The 16,181-nt window shown below is 37.8% G+C and overlaps 1 protein-coding gene across 2 annotated transcripts in view; it reads left to right on the plus strand.

The window, feature by feature from the left end:
- The window catches only part of CBFB (core-binding factor subunit beta), a 40,208-nt gene that overhangs the window by 20,725 nt on the left and 3,302 nt on the right, over positions 1–16,181 (plus strand). The window contains exons 4-5 of one of the 2 annotated variants that reach the window (XM_080936927.1): positions 774–890; positions 7,015–7,141. In XM_080936927.1, the coding sequence (XP_080793053.1) occupies positions 774–890; positions 7,015–7,141 (244 nt within the window). The remainder of the gene's footprint in view (positions 1–773; positions 891–7,014; positions 7,142–16,181) is intronic. The other variant, XM_080936926.1, reaches the window with a different exon arrangement.

Below are 16,181 nucleotides of genomic sequence, written 5' to 3' on the forward strand. Positions count from 1 at the left end.
TTTGTCTATAACTGTAGTCCTATGGAATCCAGTGCTCTCTTCTGGTGTGCAAATGTATTTAGAAGAAAAACTTCATATGTGTTGCATGATATTTGATTACACTGTGAACCCCAAGATTGTGTTATTTACAGAAAAAAACGTGTTTCTAGTTTTGGTGTGGTTCAACCCCATGTTTGAAAGTGATATCTAATTGAGTGGCAGAGTGGCAAAAGAAAGATTTGACAGAATAGGACACACCCAACTCTCATGAGAAGAGAGAGGAAAGGGAAGCTACATGGGGAGCTCTGGAGAGAGAGATGGCAGTTTTGCCAGGACAGTTGTAGAGAGAGAGGTTGTAGAGAGAGAACTAGCTAGACACAGATAAAGACAAAAAGAACCAGAAGATCAGAACATATTACCAAAAGTTAGCATAAAGTCATTTTGAATCAGTTAGCTTAGAGAGTTTGAGCTGGAACAGCTAAGTTGAACTAGCCAGCCAGAGATCAGAAAGACCTAGGAAGGGGTGAGATTATTCAGCAGCAAGTCTCAGAGGCTGAAAACATTCTAGGTTTAGATAAGATTGTACTCAGTCTAGAAGTTTCCAGGACTAGGAATAGGTTAACAGACAGTAAGCCCCAAGAGACAACAATTACTACAGGAAAATAAAAGTTATACGCACGAACACGTCCATGTGCACACACTCAAGTGTGTACATGTATATGTTTATGTATATCCTAAGGACGGAAATTTTGTCTGTTTATTGGTTTTCACCAGTCTTTTTAATGTTTTTTTAGGTATACTTGAAAGCTCCCATGATTCTGAATGGAGTATGTGTTATATGGAAAGGCTGGATTGATCTCCACAGATTGGATGGTATGGGTTGCCTGGAGTTTGATGAGGAGCGAGCCCAGGTAGGGTGATTTTCGTCTTTGTTGGGTATAGTCATTTCATTTAGTTCCTGAAGCTGGCACTGTGCTGCATTCCTAGACTTTCTTTTTCCTTTTGGCTTATTTTGAGATACTGTCTATCTGTGTAGCCCTGGCTGGTCTCTAACACACAATGTAGACCAGGCTGGCATCTTCCTAGCTTTACTTCCGCCTTTTAAGTACTGGAATTATAGATGTGCATCACTGTGCCCTGCTTTTCCAAAGTTTTCTTTTCCTTTTTTGTTTTTTGGAAAGGGTCTCAAGGTAGTTCATTCTTGTGTCAAACTCTATAAAATGTAGGTGGTGGTTTTAAAGTCCTGGCCCACCTGCCTCTACTTTCCAGTTGCTGGAATTATAGCTGTTGAGTTGTCACCCCTGGCTCATTATGTCTTGTAGTTCCTGTATATTGGAGGGACCTAAGTTTGGATTCCAGTACCCAAATAAAAAGCCAGGCATGGCCATGTAGGCCTGTAACCCCAGCACTGGGAAAAAGGAGGAAGGGCAGAGACAGGAGAATTCCTGGGGATTGTGGCTGCCCTCCTACTACACAGGCCAGTGAGAGACCCTGTCTCAGTGAAACAAGGTAAAGATGGTTGAATTAGATTCCCAACATCCTGTTTTGTTGGCCTTCTCAAATATGCATAAATGCATGAAGCACACTACATTTGCACTTTGTGCTCTATCATTTTCTCTTCTACACTTCCCTAGGTAGAGTTAGTGTGTGTGCTGATGCACTATAGTGTCTGAGTCTCTTGTCTTTATTTTGTCTTTTTTTTTTCGTTGTTGTTGTTGTTCTTCATAATGGATAATCTCTATTCATCTATTTTTAGCATACTAATTTTTCTTCTGCAACATTATATCTACTGTCAAGTGTGTGAGTCTACCATATCAATTGTTTGGGTTTTCACTTTTTGTTTGTTTGAAAATTTATTTAATGCCTTATAGTTAAATACAGTCCTAAAATTATGACACTTCACAATTAAATAGATTTCTAATGTATTTGTTTTGTGTATTTAAAAGTCTACATGTGTTTTTCACAGCAGATGTGTGAAGATCAGAGAACACTCCTTTTACCATGTGGTCAAGTGCCTCTATACATTGAGCCATCTTGTCATCCCTTCAGCTAGTTTAAGAGAGAGTGAGTGAGTGAGTGTGTGTGTGTGTATTCATTTACCAGAAATGAAATAGCTAATCAGACTAACACACACCTTTAGAGTCCAGGAGACAGAGGCAGATAGATCTCTGGAGTCTAGCCTATTCTACATAGTGAATTCCAGGCTAACCAAAGCTTTATGGTGATACCCTATCCTTTAAAAATAAAAAAAAAAGACATTATAGAAGTTCTTCAAGACCCCCAAGCTTTCTAAAGTTCCAGAGATAACATGCACGACTAGGCTTTTAGATTTATGTGTATGTGTCACATGTCTGGTGCCTGAAAAGGTCAGAAAAACCTCTTCTGAAACTGGAGTTACAGGCGGTCATGACTTCCCTGGTGTGGGGGCTGGGAACTGAACTCACTCTTAACCCTGGGTCATCTCTCCAGCTCCATGCTGAGTTACAGCCAACATCAACTTGTCACAGCATTACATAGAGTGGCTGTTTTAATTCTGGCTACATAAGGGTATGTGTGAGTTATATAACAGAATTATAAGTGAGTAGCTGAACAGCTCAGTTCTTAATATGTATTGATATGTAACAGAAGAATCTAATAAATTTATATCTTGTATTGTATGATTCAATATGAACATTACTACTATTTTGAGGTAGGGTTTCGTGTAGTCAATTCAGCATTTTGACCTTGAACTCCTGAGCATTTTGATCACACCCAGCAGAAGAGTCTCATGTTGCTGTTGATATTGTTGCACAGTTCGTGTTCCACCAACTCTCATAAACATGAATGCCAATATTGAAATTAGCATTTTCTGTTTAAGAACCTGAGGACACTGTTGTAAAGCTAGTTTAATAGTTTGTTAGGTTTCCCTGCTGTTGAAGCTAACTAGCTGATTTGCTTTTTCCTCTGCACAGGAAATATAGGTAAAACTAACTGGGAAGAGTCATTTGATTTAAATGAAAAGTTGTACAGAGTGATGAATTAATAATGTACCATTTGCCACGATGCATGCTCAATGACTTTGAAGTAACACTTCAGCAGATTGCTTTTCTTTGACTTTCATACTGTGAGTGGCATCATTTTTACCTTCACAGAATAGTAAATATCAGTGTTTGTGCAAATTATATAGTTACCACCAACTTTTTAAAAATTTGTTTACTAATTTTCTCTTGCTCTCTCTTTTCCTGAGACAAGGTTTCTCTGTGTAATTGTCCCGACTGTCCTGGAACTCTGTTTATAGCCCAGTGTGACCTCAAATGCAGAGATTTACCTGTCTCTGCTTCCTGGGATTAAAGGTGTTTGCCACTACTGCACAGCTTTGATTACTAATTTTTCACTACACACTTTTTAAATTCATTGCTGAAGAAAGATGTTAACACCAAGCTAAATACATACAATTATAGACTTAGGTAACATGGTCAAAGTAAATTTACTGAAGCAAGATTGGTCAGAATATTCTACATCAGCTCTATGACAAGATGCTAAACATTTCCATGGGGACTTTGGACACCTGTGTTTTGGTTTAATTATTTTTGTTACATTTTATGTATTTACTTGTGTGTATGTATATACATGTGTACATGTTCATGTATGTTTGGAGGAGGAGGAGGGATAACTTGTCAGAAGTCATTTTTGGGGGAGAGGGGTTCCCAGAGATCAAATTAAAGTAATCAGGATTGACAGAAGCTTCTTTAGTTGGTGAGCCATCTCTTTGGACCTGGTTTAGGATTTCTTCTTGGTTTTGCTGTTCTTTTGTGTGTGTGTTTCTGTATGTTTATGTGTGGGTACTGGTATAGGTGCATATGAGTGCATGCATGTGGAAGCTAGTGGTCGGTGATGGAGGTCTTCCTCTATTGTTCTCTGTTATTTTTTGGGACACTGTCTTTAACAAAACCAGAAAGTCCACCAATTCATCTAGACTAGCTGGCCAGTGAACCTCAAGAATCCACCCATTTTCACCTCCCCTAAGCTCTCCTATATGTGCTATTCTATACCCAGCTTTGTGTGTGTGTGTGTGTGTGTGTGTGTGTGGACGAGGCATCTAAACTCCAGTCTTCATGTTTACACAGCAAGTACTTTACCTACTGACCCGTTTTTTTAATCCCATTTTTTTGTGGAAGGGGTATTGTGTTCTACATGTTAGAGGTATTTTGCCTCTGTATATATCTATGCACTGTTTTTGTCTTATGTTCATGGAGTCCAGAAGAGGGCATTGCATCCCTAGGACTGGCGTTACAGATGGTTGTGAGCTACCATGTGGTTTCTGGAATCAAACCTGGGTCTTATGGAAGAGCAGCCAGTGCTCTTAGCCATGGAGTCATCTCTCTAGACCGCATTTTGTTGTTTTCTGAAGACTCCAAATATTGTTCAACCTGGTATCTTGACTCCAAAGCTCATATGACCCTCCAGCCTCAGCCTCCTACATAGTGGGTATAGGTACATGCCACAGTGCTCAACTCCAACTTTGTAATGTTGACCAATCTGGCTGCTTTATGCATGTTTTTCTATAAACAATGGAAAAACAAGTTAGTATGACATATGGTAAAAAACATTATTGTGTCATGTTGTATTAATGGCACCAAGCACAATGGCCTACCCTTAATAAAGGCTGGGTAAATATTTGTGAGATAAATGAAAAAGTGATAAGAGCCAATAAGAACATAGTATATGAACACTTGTCACCAGTACTGGTGACCTACTTGACTTTGATCCACAAGCCCCACAAAATGGGAGGGAGAACCAACCCCTGCAGGTTTTTCTCTAACCACTACATCTCAGCCTCAGTGTGTGCACACATGTGCAAATGTGTGCACACACACTAAATAATAACTTTTGAGAAAAATAAGTAAGTAAATGAACAGGACAGAAGGTATGCCTTGCCATTCCTAGTCCCAGTTGATAATTAACTAGAAATAGAATGCCTTTACATACAGACAGCATTCGTTTCTAGGTAGCTCAGGCCTATATATAATATTCTGAAAGCATAGTAGATAAGAGTAATTATGTTTAGTTATGTGTATGACTTTTATATGTCCCTAAGTGCTTATAAATTAATAGTACTTACTGAATACTGTTTTACACACTTTTGTGTGTTGTCTTGCATAATTTTAACAAAGGTGAGAAATATTATTATGTCTGTATTTTAAATAAATCTACTAAGACTAAGAAAAATTAAGTATTAATGGTCAGTGTGTCACAAGAATGTTTTGGAGGCTGTAGAGATGGTTCAGTTAAGAGGACTGGCTGTTTTTCCAGAGAACTGAGAGGTTCAGGTGTCAGCACCCATGTAGCAACTCATAACTGGCAATTCCTATACCAGGGAAATCCAACAACCTCTTTTACCTCTACAAGCCCCAGTCACACAAGTAGTGCACAGGTACACATTGTAAGCAAAATGTAGCCCACCCCCCAAAAAGAATTGTTAGGAAGAGGGAAAATGTGCTTTCCTATTCTTAGGTGCTAGAGATTGGACCTGGGGCCCTGTATGTGCTTAGGCAAATGCTTTACCACTAGGCTCCATCTCCAGCCCCCAAGTATGGGAGTTTGGTCATACCTTTAGGTTACAGGCACTGAAAATGTCTTTCTGTCATCTTTCCCTGCCTTCATCATGGTGCACATGAAAGTCCTGGAAGATGCTCTCAAGAGCATCAACAGTGCTGAGAAAAGAAGCAAGCACCAGGTCTTCAGGCCATGCTCTTAATTCAAGATTCGTTTCTGAACTGTGATAATGAAGTGTGGTTACATTGGAGAATCTGATGTAATGGATAACAGAGCTGGGGAAATTATTGTGACCTTCACAGGCAGGTTGAACAGTGTAGAATGATCAGCCCTAGATTTGATGAACAACTCAAAGACCCAGAAAAAGCAGAACAATATGCTTCCACCTCTCACTTTGGCTTCAATGTACTGACAACCTCAGTGGGAGTCATGGACCATAAAGAAGCAAGACAAAAACACACAGGAGGAAAAATCTTGGTGTTCTTTTTCTGAGATGTAATACACATAAATAAAAAGCCTTTATGGACTGTGGAAAAGAAAACATTAATCTTGTTAACATAATTTATTGCACACAGTGTGAAGTAGCTAGCATAGTCAGACCTAGCTTAACATTTATTACAGTATCAGAGGCTGGGTCTTTTCGTCTTCCTGCTGCTAGCCTGAGGCTCTGTTCTGTTTGCCAGGAGGCTGCTAACTCTGAACATTTGTATCAGTTCTCAGGAAAGAATAATGCTGAATTCTCTCTTGCTTGGCCTTCTTAAAACCTCATTAGGTGTCTTTTGCTGTTACCTCATTGGCAGAAGTAAGTTACAATGCCAGCTTTTGTACTGTTCTAGGGAAGTGAATATTGATGGCTTTTTTTTTTTTTCTTTTTTTGGTATTATTCTGGACCTTTTCATTTCTGCAAATATACTATCATAAATATAAATAAATACTAAGTTGTATGTGACTGGCAAAGCTTGAACATTTTATGTTGCAGTGGAGGAGCTTTTAGGGTTAGGAGTCATTGTGATCACATTGTGCTTTAGATATATACAGGATCACAGAGGGAGCACTGAGGTGCTATAACAGAATGGAACAGGAACAGTCTTTGGGAGACTTATAATAATCTAGTTGACGACTCTTTGGGTTCCAAATTAGAAAAATGTTTATAGAGATTAAGATTGCAAAAATATAAGAAGCAAATAGATAGTATGACAATCCAGTTTACACAGGTAAGAAAAGGGGTTACAAATCAAAGATGGTTCAGATTCCTGTTAGAATGTGGTGGCACATGTCGGTAATTCCAGCATTGTAGGGGCAGAAGGATTATGTTTCAGACCAGCCAAGGCTAAAATGAGACCCTCACTCCAAAGTAAAATGCCTCTGAAATTAGTACAGGATGTGGGGGTTAGTATTGATATTTAAAGAATTGCTCTTTAGTTGGTTTCTTTCCAAAAAAATCCCCAAATTTAATCTTTTTTACATAAATCAAAATAATTATTTCATGTACCCTGACAGCAGGAGGATGCATTAGCACAACAGGCCTTTGAAGAGGCTCGAAGAAGAACTCGAGAATTTGAGGATAGAGACAGGTCTCACCGGGAGGAAATGGAGGTGAGAGTTTCACAGCTGCTGGCAGTAACTGGTTAGTACTTTCCCCAAACTCTCAGGCTGTGCTTTTGATGTTTGTGCATAATGTTCTTTAATTGGTCTAACTTTGTCTTTTATTTTTAAAAACTGTATATTCTTGCTTGAATTAATTATATGCAATTGTTTATAAAATGTAATTCTAATTCCAAGGATGTATATGGATTTCTCATTTATTGATCTTCACAAAAAGTCTTGCTATATATATAAAACAAGGTATATTTTTTTGTATTTTATTGCTTCAAATATCCTTGTTCCTCCTCTTGCTGCCTCCTTCACATTCTAAGTACTGGGACTACAGGTGTGTACCATCATGCACCTACTTGTAAAACGTGCCTTTTGTTCAAATAGAACATGATCAAAACATTACTAAAATGCTAGAGAGATGGCTCAGCATTAAAGGCTAGGCATATAACCAAAAATATAAAACATTATTATAAATCCTTATAAGCAAATATTATTTTCTACTTTTTTAGGAATATTTACCTTGATTTTGAAAGTTACAAAGGTAGGTTTTTTTATTTTCTCACAGTGCTAGGCATTTAACCCCGGCATGAGGAAGGTTACATAGATGTTTTACTACATGAATATCACTGGGAAGACCGTCTTGAAACAGAATAGTCTTTGTCATTTGTGTAACTCTTTAGAGGACAGCTAACTATTTTCAAATATCCTAAGAATGGAGTTTTAACAGGACTAGTTAGTATATATTTAGGGATTAGAGAGATAAATCCAAAAATTTTAATTTACTGTGAAGTAAAATATAGATTATGTCTACAAGAAGAAATATGTAGTCTGTTGAATTACTATAGATCTAATACCCTTATAACTACTTTCAATATAACAAAATAAAACTGATATTACACCAATCCCTTCTAAATGCATGTATGATTATAACCTTACTTTATTAAAAAGTAATTCATTATCTCATTTTTTATAGTAACTACTTCCTTCTCTTTCTGTATGGTGTGCTTAGTCTTTCTGTATAAAATTGCTTCCTAATTTAAATGAACTTAGTTGAAAATATATTTAACTATTTTTAAATTCAATATATTCTTGGGGAATACAGATTCTGTCTCCCTCTACCTTCCTTTCCACCCCACTGACTTCCTGGTGCTGGAGCTCACACTCAGGTGCTATTCTTCATTCTTCTATACCCACAGCTCAAGAAACACAGACTTTTAAAAAGCCAGTAAAGCTCATCCAGTGGTAATGGGTTATCAATGCTGATATTCAGATCACTAAAGTTAGACACAGCTCCCATTACAAAATTTGACTGGCTTTGTGGGATGGGAAGGGGTGAAAGAGATGGCTTATTCTTTAACACTGGCAGTTCTGCCAGAGAACCTGAATTCAATTCCCAGAACCCACAGTGCAGTTTGTGTGAAGCTTTTACAGTTCTTGATGTCTTATATTTCTTACCATTTTGTTTGTTGTACTCTATGAAATGTCAGGGTGTAGCTTAAGTGGTATCAAGCCCTTCTCAAGTCTTAACCATCTTCTGCTTTGGAGTTTCCATAGCACTTAATTTCTTCCTCCCTGATTTTCCCTTTCTGCCTCTCCTCCTGACTTGGACCATTTTCCTTCCTTCCTCTTGCCCTTCTTACCCTTATTTTTTCTATTATGGTTTGTTTGCTTTGTGGTTTTGTTTTTAGACAAGGTCTCATCTAGCACAGGCTCACCAGGAACTCACTGTATAACCAGAACCAGAGTTAGATTATTGATCCCCCCTGACTCTAGCTTGTAAGTGCTGGGGGTAGAAGCATGTGCTGCCACTCCCAGCTACCTCTTAGTTCTGTTTAAGCATTTATTGAGCTGCATGTTGAAATGGCTATAAATATATCTGCCCTTCTCTTCCTTGAGATCCCATAAAATGAAGTCCTTATTCTCTGATTCCCCTGAGTTATCTACCATAGTGTTTGTGCATTGTGTTTACTTGGTAAATGAACATCTTCCAAAAAGCAGTTTGTCCTGTCTGAGAACCAGAGGTGTTTTGTTTTGAGACATGGTTTCTCTCTGTAACCCTGGCTATCCTGGAAGTCACTTAGTAAGCCAAGTTAACCTCAAACTCCAAAGAAATCCACTTGCTCTGCCTCCTGGGTGCTGGAAGTAAAAAAGTACACCAACATTCCTGGCTTCTGCAAAGATTTTAATAAAAATACTTAAATTTGATGATTTGTGTTAATTAACTAAAGGTGTGCACACCTTTCAGACTTGACGGAAAGTGAGTGTGAACACAGGCAGCTGCAGTGTCACTTGCCTGTGTAAAAACACTTCAAAGGAAGATGGTGGCAGTAGAAGGCAGCCATGCAAGTCAGCTCTGCTTTGGAACTTCACAGAATACACTTTCAGAGATTCAAAAGAAGAATGTGCATGTCCGGTGGACAGACTGGGAAGTTTTCATGTATATCTTGGGTTCAGTTACTAAAGTGTCCAGGTCTTACTGTGTAGCCCTGGCTGGCCTAGATCCTCTTGCCAGAGAATCTCCTAGTGCTGAGATTAAGTGTGTGCCACTGTGCCCAGCACAGATTGTATATTTTAATAAATACTTATATATATTTTTTAGTTTACAGTGTTGTCACTTGAACACATTTTGGTGTTTTTAATGATGATTGTGAACAAAAGTAAAACCTGTTGACAGAGGTGCCAAATAATTTGCCATTCAGTTAGAATACTCCATTATCGAGTCAGTAATTGAGAGACTTGAGCTTTGTCACCATTCCCAATCCACATTCCCGTTCAACCACTTCCCAGTCTTTGAGACCCCAGTTTTATCACAGAAAGAAATTGTAAGAATTCAATGAGATCACTTAGAAAGCACTTAATACTGTGCTCAGCCCATGTGTGCCAACAGAAATAATAGTTCTAAAGTGCTTCCGTACTGCTAAAAGCTCTGCCTGGTGCTGACTCCAGCTAATTGTGTTGTCTGGCTGATAGAGCATCCTTTCAGTTCTCTAAAGTGTATTGGGCACTAAAGCATATGACCTAGAAGACAGAAAAAACAGTTACATTTTCATCAATGATTTAAGATCCTCTAGTCCAACATTTCTCAACCTGTAGGTCACAACCCCTTTGAGGGTTGAACAACCCTTTCACAGGGGTCATATAACATATTCTGTATATCATATATTTATATTATGATTCATAACAAAAATTACATTAATGAAGTAACAAGAATAATTTCATGACTGGGGTCACCACAACATGAGGTATTAAAGGGTTACAGCAATTGGAAGGTTGAGAACCTCCAGTAACTTATGACAATAATTTGAAATTAGTTCTTTTAGAGCTGTCATCTAAAAGCTCTGGGCTGGAATCTTTCTAGAGTACACACTGGCAACTGAAGAGGGCATTGTAGTCTGTCTTGTATTTTGTGTATATATATTTTTTGTACTCCTCTACTATATTCCTGTCTTACCTATGAGTACTTCCTAAAGGCTTGCTTTCTTGCTCTTTACCTGATTATAAAGCAACAGTGGAAGAAAACATTTCTTCCCTATAATTTAAACTTCTTTAGGTCTAGGTATGGTTACCCATTCTGGGGCAGAGAGGCCAGCTTAATATATATCGCTATGTAGTGCAGGGCTATGTAGTGAGACCATGTCTCAAAACACACAAGGACACATACACAATCAAATATCTTTGGGATTTAAGCATCTAATTCATGTAAAAATAAAACAAAATTTGACATGCTCTCTTTCCAGCAGTTTTCTGGCAGAAGAAAAAACAAGAAAGTGTGCCATAGTTTTCAAACCAGGGCATCTGCATAAATATAGTTTAGCAGTAGGAAGTAGAGAGGATTAAGCTGGAAAATAAAATTTGTCAGGGGACTTTAGAAATCATTTTCCCTGGAATAGAAAAGGCTGAAACAGAAAAGAATAATATTGGTTCTAGTGGGTGGTCCTGATGCCTGACTGGAAATGAGAGCCAGGGAACAGTGGTAACTCGTGGGTGGCACTGGGTAATGATCTTTGGAAGCCAGAGATTTTTGGCAGCACTGAAGCTTAGGGATGTCCACCACTGTTTGAATAACCTCTGAAATCTCTAACCTTGCTATACTAAAGTTGTATTGATACTACTCATGAACAGTTAGTATGTATCTAAAGGTAATGTTGTATTGGAAGGAAGCAAACTTCAAGTGGTTGGTGTCATAAGGCTATTCAGTTTTCACTGTTAGCATAAGGCTCAATGTACATGCTTCTAGTTTGCCATCTATAAAATGTTGAGGTTGTTTTTCCATCATTCATGATGAGCATTCCTTTTTTTCTGTCTTTTCAGGAAGAGGCTTTCACATACAGTATTTTGTCTACCTTTTAATTGGCATGGCAAATAATAAACTCATTCTAAAATATGTTTTTAAAATAAGTACCTCCTATCCTCAAAAAAAAAAAAAAAAAAACCACATTTAGTAACCTTAACCAGAAATTGTTAAATAATCTTAAAATAAAATGAGATCTAAACGTATATGTAATATCTTATCCTATAAGTATTTTTAAGATATGTATTGTTTGAACATGCATAGTTCTCTAGTAGACAAATAGTAGAAATCAGATATGGGGGATAGGTGGCAAGATGGAGAGCTGTCTGGGTTGGAGAGATGGCTCAACATTTAAGGGTACAGACTGCTCTTGGAAAGCACCCAAACTTGGTTCCCAACAACGTCCAGATCCAGGTTATCTGACACGTTTCTCTTGCTTCCTTGGGTACCTGCACATACATTCACAAACTCACACACATACATGTGAATAAGTCATAGGGAGCTGGGAAAAGATGGCTCAACAATTAAGAATGCTGTTTTTGTGGAGTTTGATTCTCAGCACCCATGTCTGCTGCTCATGCCAACTGCCTTCTATCTAACTCCAGAGCCATTGTGGTCTGATGCCTCTGACCTTCCTGGATACCTACACTAATGTACACAAATTCACACAGATACATATAATTTTAAATTTTAAAAAATTCTAAATGAAGAGCTTCTCTTTAACTGTATATTCTTAGTACATTATGAGTCTGGTATCACACGCATCTGTTCTTTATTTAGGAAAGAAAATTTCACTCAAGGGGCTGGAGAGATGGCTCAGCAGTTAATAGTGTTCATTGCTCTTACAGAGAACTAGAGGTTTTTTTTTTTTTTTTTTTTTTTTTTTTTTTTTTTTTTTTGTAGCTACATTGGGTGTCAGAGGGCTCACAACCAGCTGCAGGGTATCTGGCACCACCTAGCCTCCCCTGGAACCAATATATATATGTATGTGTACAGACATGCAGACAAAGTAAATGGTTTTGGGGTTTTGGGGGTTTTTTTTGTTTTTGTTTTGTTTTGTTTTTTTTAAGAAATAGAAAAATTGTCCTTGGTGTAACACAAAATAATGAACAGAAGATTCTTTAATCTGTGTTCTGTATGTATTGGCAGATTAGCTTTCTTTGCTTTGTTTTGTTTTGTTTTGCTGAGGGAGTAAAACTATGTTGCTTAAGCTGCTCTCAAATATCTGAGCCTCCCATTTGGGCCTTGAAAATGCAGGTTTTAGGCATATACCACTACATCCTGTAGAAAATAGGCTACTTTTTAGACAGCAACCCCTTTTAATTTGAATTTTGTACTGTGCCCCAATATATAAAGGAGAGAAAAGGTTACTGCTCTAATCAAAGCAACAGAAATTATTGATCTCCCTCCAGGGTTCTTGGAGCGTTTTTCAGGGACTCAGAAGATTACTTGGGGACCTTTGTGATGTGTAGAATTAACATTTTGCTATAGCTGTGTCATAACATTAAGCACCTTACAAAAAAGAAAATGTTTAATTAGCCTTAGGGTTTTAGGAGTTAGAGCGTCCATGATAGAACAGAGGCATAACTGCAGGAACTAAGCTCACATCTTGGTTAAAAAGTAGGAAACAGAGAGGGCCAACTCCAACTGGTAGGACTCTTTTAAAACCTTAAAGCCTGCACCTCTTGACATACTTTCTCTAGCAAGGCCACGTCTTCTAATCCTCCCTGATACCAACTGGAGAGGACTCCAACAATACCCTATGGGGACAGTTTTTATTCAAACTACTACAGTATGTAATTGACACCTTGTTTTTAATACAAGCTCTGTCTCTCATTGCTGCTTCTCTGACAGTTCAAAAGTTGCTTGTTCTCCTTGAGCCTAGTAACTTGTGCTTTTCTTGGAGACTAGATGGAATGTAGTGTGTGGCTCACAATGTATCTGTTATGCTAGTGGGCTTATTCTAATTTTAGATTGAAACACAAAGATACCTTGCCAGAGTGTTTTAGATTTTAGCTTTTTTGGTGATAAGAGTTTCCAAAAAAAAAAAAAACCCTGAACTTTGCCTGGTTCTGCTGACTACAGAGGTAGCAGTTTCCTAGACTTGCATAGTGCCTGGAAAGTGTTTTGGTCATAGATGAAGTGGGGAAGTGCCTCTCTTGTCTTATCTAGCAGTTTGTGTATTGTCTGTTACTAAAGACTACCTTTAGTTTAATTGTCCTCTTGACCTAAGCTAATAAAATACTATTGGTACATTATCTGGCCACAAGGCACTACAACAAATTTTTTCTAGCATTGTCTACAAAATGCTTCTCTCTGGTTAGATAATGAAGTATTAGTAAATAGTTATTTTTGATACCATGGAGTAAATTAATAATTACTAAATATTTCTACCTTTTAAAGTTCAATTTTTGGCAAGTCAGGAGACTTTAGATTAGGAACCACTTGGAAATAAAACAAATAAAAGCATTATGAGAAGTTTAGATTTATTACACATTTTTGGAGACTGTATATTCCAAGCAAGAATAATAACTCAGCCTCTATTTACCTTAAAAGCCTCAAGAAAAAAATTATCATTTGTGTTTGTGTATGTGTAATATGGTGGTCAGAGGATAACTTGGAGCAATTAGTTCCCTGTTTACACTCTGTGTGTCCTGGGGATTGAACTCAGGCTTGTTGACAAATGCCTTTCCCCACTGAGCCATCTCTCTTTCCTACTTTTAACCTTTTCAATGAGTTACAAGGGAAATTTCTGTTTTGTATCTCTGAGCCTTAGCAGTAGGAAGAAATAGTGGCTAGGAATAATGTAACTTAGTTTATTTCTAGACTTAACTGCCCTATGTGTGAAGGCACCGCTCACCCCTCCCTATTGCAGGCTTATCAGCTCTATGATGAGAGTGAAGCCAGATCTCTTCAATACTAACTTTTAGCCAATTATCAAATATAAAGTGAATATGAGAAGGCCACATCTGTCTACATGTACATATTCAGTGAATTGCAGCTCTTTTCAGTGGTTAAAGCATTTCTCCATGGAGACATTTCCACTTTTGTTTTCTTTTGTTTAATAAAAAAAAGAGCAATCAGCAGGTTGGGGGAAGGGGATAACATTTTAAATGTAAATACAGAGTATCTAATTAAAAAAAAAAAGAGCAATCAACTAAAACCTTTGGTTTATTTTATGAGCCCTGCTCTTGGCTATTTCTCTTAAGTCTTTGCTAGTGACTGATTTATAGTCACTCTTCTATATATCTTGTGATTACGTCCTGGAAACTGGATTTGCTGTATTTCTGAATGATGCATTAAAAACGTGAAAAGTAGAATAGATAATATGTGGTCTGTGATGAATTGTCTAGATTAATTATTAAAACAAAACAAACCTATAGTCTTGATGTTTAGAGTGAGTTCAGAGAGAATTTCTTTGCCATTTTGTGATGTGGCTTACTATCCCGAACTTCCTCTAGAACATCCAGCCTATGTTAGAAATGGCCAAAACATACGTGAGATGTGGATCTCTGTGAGTTTGAGGCTAACCATATCTACACAGTGAGACCCTATGTTTAAAGAAGAAAGAGCCAAAATTGAAAGCATAGCTTCTCACAGAACGTCTTCCCAGTAGAAGCTAGTCACAGGTCTGTTTCTGTATGTCTCCTTCAGACAGCCTGTCAGAACTGAAAACCTCCAGCTGTTAGTGACTCTCCTGTTTGGAATTGTTTCATTATCATGAACAAAGTTTGAAAGTAACTTATCAAAGACAAAGGCTGTTCTAGTCACAAAATATTGTATTGGTAGGTTAGTGATTTATAAATATATCATTGGGATTGATTTTTCTTTAATGTTTGTTCATTGTTCAGCCCCTTTCTGACCTTCACTGACTGAAACCAGATGCCTATATCCCAGTCTTTGCTTCAGCAGAATTGACTGGTCTTTACAGCACACTTGGTATTGATTGTGTGGAGCTTAAATAGATTTTCTGGTGCAAGGACACCCATAGCCTTTTATCTCAGCTGGCTCTACACCATAACATTACTGTGAACATTCTAACTGCAAAGGGCATGTTAAACTGGATTGTGAGAAATCTCCTGACAAAGATCCATCTGCCAGATATTAAGAATTTAAAAGGCAAGTTGTCTTTTTGGTGGGATTTAGCTTTGGGGGTTTTTTGGGTTTTTTTGTTTGTTTGTTTGTTTGTTTGTTTGGTTTTTTTTTTTTTGTTTTTGTTTTTGGTTATTTGGGCACAGGGTCTCCTGGCTGACCTGGACCTTGCTGTGTGGTCAGACTGGCCTCAGACTCATAAGACCCGCCTGTCTGCTTCTAGAGTGCTATTACACCAGGCAGTTGTACACATTATGTAATGTTTTCAATCAGTAACACAGCTCTGGACAGTCTAACCAACACCAATCTTAGGGCTGGTTGTAAACCTAGCCTTGGTATTGATTGTGCCTCGTTTGTAGAATGCATTCTTAGTGTGTGCAGGCCCTGGCTGCGCTACCTAGCACTGAGAAGATAAATTTTGACCTTAAAGTAGGAAGGTCGGAATGTTTTTTCTCTTTAGAATTGTTTTTGAAACAAGATTTTGCTCAGGTTATTGGCCTCAATCACACTCTAGATCTTACTGCTTCAGCCTTGCTGGTGCTAGAATCTAATTCTCTGTGTCATTCTGCTCAGCCTAAGTAATAAGTAAGATCTCTTTGTTAAATTTGCTTCAAAAAATTACAGACAATAGAAAAATAAAGTGATGCTTTAGTACACGATTCCAGAAATTTAGCTAAAATATCATAAA

This window comes from Micromys minutus (genome assembly GCF_963924665.1).
Source record: "Micromys minutus genome assembly, chromosome: 24".
Classification (NCBI taxonomy): Eukaryota; Metazoa; Chordata; class Mammalia; order Rodentia; family Muridae; genus Micromys; species Micromys minutus.